The sequence below is a fragment of the Varroa destructor genome, unplaced genomic scaffold (assembly GCF_002443255.2).
Source record: "Varroa destructor unplaced genomic scaffold, Vdes_3.0 BEIS01000002.1, whole genome shotgun sequence".
NCBI lineage: Eukaryota > Metazoa > Arthropoda > Arachnida > Mesostigmata > Varroidae > Varroa > Varroa destructor.
The window spans coordinates 60,143,643-60,151,027 of NW_019211455.1; the positions used below are offsets into that span (position 1 = coordinate 60,143,643).

Sequence of the window (7,385 nt, forward strand, 5' to 3'; positions counted from 1 at the left end):
AGAAAATAACTCTGAATATTGACTTTTGATATTATTTTAAGTGATTTCAATTACTAGCAACATATTTATGTGACCATGTGCATTGCTAAGCGCATAGTCACGTAAAACACTTCACATACGCGAACTAATTTCGCATTTCTTTTCATTCGCAAAGTGTTTTAGAACAAGACTGGCTTTATAAAACAAGTTAGCATTTTATAAGGAACCCTATTAAGGAGTATCGATCGGCGATTGACAAAGAAAAAGTTAAGCTATTTTTTGATTTGGTTTACAAAGTTAACACGAAACGTGTAACTGAAGTTTAGTTAAGACATTGTTTTTTATGTGGTTGTGTTCAGATCTAAGATAATTGTAGAAAAGCATTTTGCGCCTTAGCATCGAGAAGCATAAAAATTTTGTTCTAATTCCTAAATTTTGACATTAGATACATTTACCTTTTCGTTATTGCATCTAGGAAGAAATACAGTTGCGATATTGCGGGAAAAACGCCCGTCTTAAGCTACCCTATCTTCGATACAGTAATGTAATTTTTGGCTACTTACAGTGCGGCCCGTAATCTCTATAGCGTGCCAACCTTTAAACATCATGTATGTTGCTGAAGCCGTAGGGGACTTTAAGGAAGACAAAGTAAGAAACATCAAACAAATTTAATAAAATGAGAAAAGCACTACTTAGAACAACGAGGCGCACACAATTTATGGTAGGATATTTCAGTGTAGGTATATTAATATCTAGGCCTTTATATCAGATCGTTGAGCGTGCTTTCGGTTAAATTTAAATGAAATGCTTTGCACTCTCATATAATATCTCACTGCTGCATGATTTACTATTCTTCGCTTCAATTTTTATATCGAAATAATGAGTGCAAATTACTAAAAGAAACCTGCAAATACGTTTATAGTAGTCACCCCCTAGTTACATATACTCATCAGTTATAATATTTAGACGCAATCATAGAAACGTCAGAAAAAACTTACAACCCTATCTCCACGCGGATTCTCGTTTTTATAACCGTTGTATTTTCTTCGCTTTTTTAAAGATACGTCCTAATTATTGTGGTGGCAAATTTGCAGTAGATAACCTATTTTCCGTACTCGGTGTGATAATAACCAATGTAAGAGAATAAACAATGTATAACACACATAAAAGGATCCAGAAACAACAAATTGTATAACTCAATTTTCTATTCGTTAGAATCCTCATCCCTTGTAATTCTTCTGCGTCTGCACCTATAATATTTGTGACATAACATATGTTAAATGTGTACGGGACCAGAATAAAGCGCGTTATAGTCTCATTGTCCATACTCCAAAAATTGTACGTATAGGCAAAGTTAAATTGCAGATTGATAAACTTAGTTTACTCTTTTACTTCTCCTTAGAGTTAAAGTTTTTAATAAAGTTTCAATGCAAAAAAACGCTTGATTTCTAGTATAATTGATACAATAAGGATATTTGCTTCATTTCGGTTAAACTAAGTTTTATTGAGTAATTTATAGAATAGTTACAAAACGACAGATTTTTATGGGGCAAGATGTCTCTTCTTTAAAACATCGCTGCTGCAAATAAAAGATTTTTGTCTAGTCACACCATGTATTATAACTACTTCGTTTTACTACACAAGTTGAATGACCGCAAATACTGGCGTTTTCATGTACAAATTCATAAATCATTTATGTATGTCAATATCCACATGGGTAACGCGCACAAAAACGCTCAGGTGTGATCCTCATGCGAACGAGAGGACTCAGACCTGTTTGCTCCTCGAAGTACTATTGTCCATGCTTTTGACCTCTTGCGGTTGCATAGTAGTCACAAATGTTGAGGTGGGTATCGAAGTGAATGCATTAACAGGTGTTTGTACCGATGAGGAAGTGGTAGCCATCGACGAGTAAGTTCCAGTTCCCGATACCTGTGCTTCATGCCCTGAATGAGATCCGTGCCCTGTTAGTAACGTAGAGTTGATTAGTTGTTGTTTTTTGGCGGTTAGGATGCCTTGCAAAACTTTATCTAAGTGTGACAAGCTGTCTGTTTGAACCGGTGCCAAAGCATGTGCCGACGTCGAGGATATTGCAGACATCGCCTGCATTTGTGAAATGGGCATCATCATCATCATTACCGGCTGCATTTGAACCGGTTGAAGAACCTGCTGTACCGACCAAGCCTAGACCAATAAAGACAATGGACGAAAAAATTAAAAGAAATCCGACTGTAATATATCTTGTTTACGTAAAATGAAATGTAAAAAGAAAATTGTTTTTATGAAAATTAAGTAATTAAAATAGTATTTTTGCATGTTTTCCTCCTACGTTAAATAAACGGGCATACGATTCAGTTAGGTTATTTCTGAAGGCTGAGCAATATTGCCTATAATAAGTTAAAGTGGTCTTATTCGAAGAGAAAAATAATAATTTAGATAGTAGGAAGTCAAAATTAGTCTTATAGGTTTAATTAAATGTTTATTAAAAACAGTTCTATTTTTATTACCTTTTTTAAATCAAAATATACAATCAAATCTACTTGTTACCAGATGGGCGATCGATTGGATCCAATTTTTAATAAAAATCCAGTTTTTTGCTTTACCCATATACTACTTCTAAGCAGTTTTTACTGTTTATACTTTTTATCATTGCGCTTTAATCTACAAATATGTTAAGAACAGTTCCTGATCACCCTACATCACTCCTAAGAATATACAGTGAGTTAGTCAATGTACTTTGATACGAACCAGATATGAATACGACGAATACACTTGTGTCGTAATAACACTTCACGTAAGAGATATTGATAGGAACTTGGATAAATATCGATTTACATTATGTGCGTAAGTGTGTATATGAAAGTTATGTAAAGCGAGAATCAAAAGAAGTAGTGTGCAATAAAAAGCTTAGTAACCAAATCGTTCGTCAGCGTACACTTACTGGAGTCCCTGCCACTGTTGAGGTAGGGTGCGGCGATTGTGACGGATGAGATTCGCGCGATGTCCCGAAATGGGTCAATGACATTAGCGGCGATATGATAGACTCAAGCAGTGATGTGTGATTTAAGCCGAAATGGGTTCCGTGCGTGTGATTTGACCCGAATTGGGTTCCGTGCGTGTGAATGTGAGCACTATCATTATGAGGAACATGAGGAGTATGTGTATGAGGGCTAATTGTTGTCGATGCAGGGGTTATGGGAGGCCGAAGATCGCCCAGATCAACAACATGCACGGACGATGAGAAGATGACAGCCACCGGTTTGCCTGTCAAAAGGAATTAGGTATGCATGAATCAATAGTAATCATATACAATAAGCCACAAAGGCAGTGAAGGTGGCTTTTGGCTAGACTATTTAAACCCACTAACAATTTTGTAAAAATGATTGTGTGGAACTTAATGATGGCTACATAAGTTTTTGATTGTTTTTGAGAAAATATTATCAGTAACTCAGCGATATAACAAACAATACTTCCAAGTTATTTTAAAATGAATGACTATAACAAGATATTAATTCTCAACTATCTTAGAGATACTGTAGTAGAATTATGAATTTTTATTTGTCACATTCATTTCTTTTATTTTTCCATCGTTTAAACTAATAATGAAATATAACCTGACCTTTGACAAATAATATATGAAAATGAGTTACTTGTTATTTGTTAAAACTATTATGGTATTATAAATGCGTATATATTATATATATTGAAGAATACTAATTAAAATTTCGGTTATATTGGATGCTCAGCTGTTGTTTATTAATCATTTGCGCAAACCAATGTTAATCTTTCTGTGAAAATGGGCAAACTCGTATATTTCAGTTGCCATGACAAAAATTTACAAATTGATGTTCGAGTCAGTGAACCACCTATAGTATTAACCAGATCCAGCCCCTAGCGACTCATTTCATAAACCTCAAGTTTCGCTTGGAGGACTGAGATTTTCATGGGGTGTGGAGGCCATTTTTGGAGAACACTTATTTTGTGCTGTGTGGGAAACTATGTGTAGACTACGTTGAAAAATCAAACGCTTCAGAATATATACACGCTATAATAAGAGTTGTCAGTGGTTGAACCATTTCCTTTGTTTGTATTAAATAAACCAGCTGTCATTCTAAAAATGTGCAACATATGAATCCGCAACTTACCACCGGAAGGTACTGCCAAAGGTCGACCGCGACTTTCGACACTTTGTAGGTTTCCAGCCAAAATCTGTTGAAGAAGACCAGCTACAGTTTCGTTATCCACTAGAAGGGCCGGAGCGTTGCTAAGGTGAAGTTGGGCTGGTAAAGGAGCTGCGGGCTTCCCTTCAAAGCGATTACGACCCAGAGGAATTCGATTAGGCGTTACACCAATTTGAACCGCAGCATTGTGGTTAAGCATCTGGTGTCCAGAAACCTCATTGGTGATAGTAACTTGAATCTTTTTACCAGGTGATCCCTGGCTGATTACAATAGGGCTATAGTCTACTGCAGCACCAGAAGCGGTTGCCGGTGGTGTTAAGTTTGCTAAATAGAAAATGATGAAGACATAGGGAAAATTGAAACCATTCTCTCAGTTTATTATTTTTCTGCTAAGCTTTAGAAGCTAATTCTACACTTTTTGAATGTTTAAGACGAAATTTAATCACGCCTACTGATGTTTGAAGTAATGATTAGGTTTGGCGAGGAACATCGTTAGAATAGCACCTTCAATGAGCTCTTGATTTTTATGTACGCATTTAGGGCCATGTTGAGATGCTCGATTGGATTGTGCGTAACATTAAATCGCGACCTTTAACAACACGTACAACACAGAAATCGAATAACGCGATGAAAGACACCTTATTTTATCATATTCAATTTCAAAATTAATAAATAAGCTAATCGCTCCTGAATCCTTGTGGTTAAGAGACTATCTATGTACTTCATTATGTTAAATAAATAATGGTGTACATTCAAATATAACTTTTTCCTCTAAGTATTATATATTAAGGAAGCCACAAGTTTCCAAAATGTGTAGACTAAGCGAACAGTACGTCCCATGTTCACCTATACTTATTGCACCCATTTACAACTCAAATGATTCCATACAACAGAGCTAAGTTATAATTTTAAAAGTTAGCGTGCTGCTAACTTTTCTAAACATTTATGAAACCTATTTGCTGTATTATCGAAAAGTGTTCATTTTATGATTTTCAAGGTTGGTATAATAAATGCAAGGAGCTCAAAAGAAAATTTTAAACTAATTTGCGTTCTTTTGGCTGTCTGGTTGTTCAACATTGTCAATTGTACTTTTTTACTAATGGTATTAGCATAAAACTACAGTGTATTACAACCGCCTCTGATGCTGGAGCTGAGATACTCGTATCTTACGATCATACGTAAATAAATAGATAGGATATATTCCACTTAAGTTATTTTATTTACTTATCCATGAGTTCAAGTGCTCGCTGTTTTTCATTGGAACAATAATAAGAACACATCGAATGATATTGGCAGTTTTATTAAAAATCACAACGTCATCGGCGACGTGGAGTCACATAGCAGTCATATAATGCAAACGTTCACCCTTTAAAACCACTCGTTCAAAAATTTTTCCAAGACCCATTACTTCTGGATATTTATCGGATGAAGGTTTTTAAATGTAGCTAATTCTAAGTTTTTTTGTTAATTATCTTGTTTGGTGCTCATGTAGCTATATATAGGTAGTATAAGCACTCGAATTTATGCTTAAACGCTTGATTAAAGATTTCATAGTCAGCTAATATTAATATTTAAAACTACTACCTTGTTAGCTCAGGTAGACCTCAAACCGTTAGCCAAAGATCTACCAGCCAATAAAAATTTATTTGCAAACCAATTCCAAATATTCCAAACAAATTATGGATCAAAATTTGACGCATATAATAATTGTTAAAGCTAACAGAAAATATTAATTGAAACATCAAGTCCATCTTTTGCATTTTGAAGGAACAAAACGGGTACAATTCTCAAAAAAGCAAATGCTTTTGGCGAATATATGTAGAATGTGTATAGAAAATGTTGCACACAGATACAATTCGATAATTTTACTTACAGGCGAAAACTGACGCTACCGTAGGTGTATCATCCGAGCCGATAAAATGCGGTAAGAAACGGTCTTCCACAACAGCTTCCAGTACACCGACATGCACAAGGTATTCAGCGACGATTACCAATGCTGCTGTGTAATGCAACATAGATCTCATTTTTACCGCTGCTCTCACGAAATGGCACGGATCAACTGAAGGACAAAAAGACACTAAGCCTTATGACTGCATCTTGCCCGCTTTTATCTTTGATGCATAATATTTTTGCAGAATGTCCTTTAGTACAAGAAAGTAATCACTTGCGTGCGATTTAAGAACCCACAGTGAGACTTGCATTCATTGTGATGGTCAGGTACACGTAACCGGCACGTACAAAGCAGCACAGTACAGTGCTCTTAAACTACATCTTTGTCTGCATTACCGTACAGTGATCATCTCAATTGTACTAATTTTTTGATTATGTGCCATCATAAAGATTGGTATCGTCCTACGGTTTTTGGTACATCATGGTAATCATCAAAAATATTAATATGCTTTAACTAAGTTATTGGAAAATAAATTAACTGAAAATTTTTAGCATGTCATTATTTTATATTTAAAACAACTGAATCGAAATAACGCTCTTCATCAAAATACTTTTGATAAGGCTGCTATTTGGTGTCTACTATACAAGGTGCTCAGTATCGATTCAAATATGAAATATTCTGCAGCAGGAAATGAGGTGTAAAGTACATTTTGATACAGATATAATCGTAGATTTTAGATTTAAACAAACTAAAAAGGATAAGAGGAATATCAATTGTTAAGATCGAGATATACGATTTAACTGTACACACTCTAGTTTGTCTATGTCTTCTTGTGAGCTTTTCACAAGTTTTAAAAGATAATACAAATGTGTCTTGTATTATTCGAAAGTAAATCAAAAAATTATTACAGTAGTTGATTAGACTTTAACAATCGATGTTTAGATCTCAGTTTTCATCGCAAAATAGAGTGAAACTGCAGAAATTTCAACAAATAGGGCTGTCAAATTATTTTGTATCTTTATGATCTATAAGATTCCTTCCTTTATAAGTAAAATTTGACATGTCATAAATGAGTTAGCTTCAAGACAAAATAGGCATGTCGCGGAAAGAAGTGATTTTATTTCACAAAATAGTTAAAGAATGAGACACGATAAATATAATCACTTGTCATTGTAGTCAAATGTTTAACACTATGTTGGTATCTCATCCATTACTTCATTGGTCTTCATGCCGTTGGCTAGGAAAATGGTCATTCAAAGACGGGGGTATCGCTCCAAAAGTTCAATATCAATGAGTTTCATGGCTTCAGTTTCTTGTTCTCTCTTCAGATCATA

General features: G+C 34.9%; 1 protein-coding gene across 2 annotated transcripts; it reads right to left on the minus strand.

Moving 5' to 3' along the window:
* Nucleotides 1-1,462: 1,462 nt before the first annotated feature.
* Nucleotides 1,463-6,299, minus strand: LOC111244467 (uncharacterized). 2 transcript variants are annotated; one of them, XM_086980492.1, is made up of 4 exons: nucleotides 6,034-6,299; nucleotides 4,125-4,283; nucleotides 2,921-3,243; nucleotides 1,463-1,943 (listed from the first exon to the last, which is right to left on the minus strand). In XM_086980492.1, the coding sequence occupies exons 1-4, from the start codon at nucleotides 6,182-6,184 to the stop codon at nucleotides 1,812-1,814; spliced, it is 765 nt and encodes a 254-aa protein (XP_086836618.1). In that variant the 5' UTR covers nucleotides 6,185-6,299; the 3' UTR covers nucleotides 1,463-1,811. The 2 variants fall into 2 exon arrangements, with proteins under 2 accessions (XP_086836618.1, XP_022647378.1); XM_022791643.2 differs by having other exon boundaries at nucleotides 1,463-2,163; nucleotides 6,034-6,296.
* Nucleotides 6,300-7,385: the final 1,086 nt, after the last annotated feature.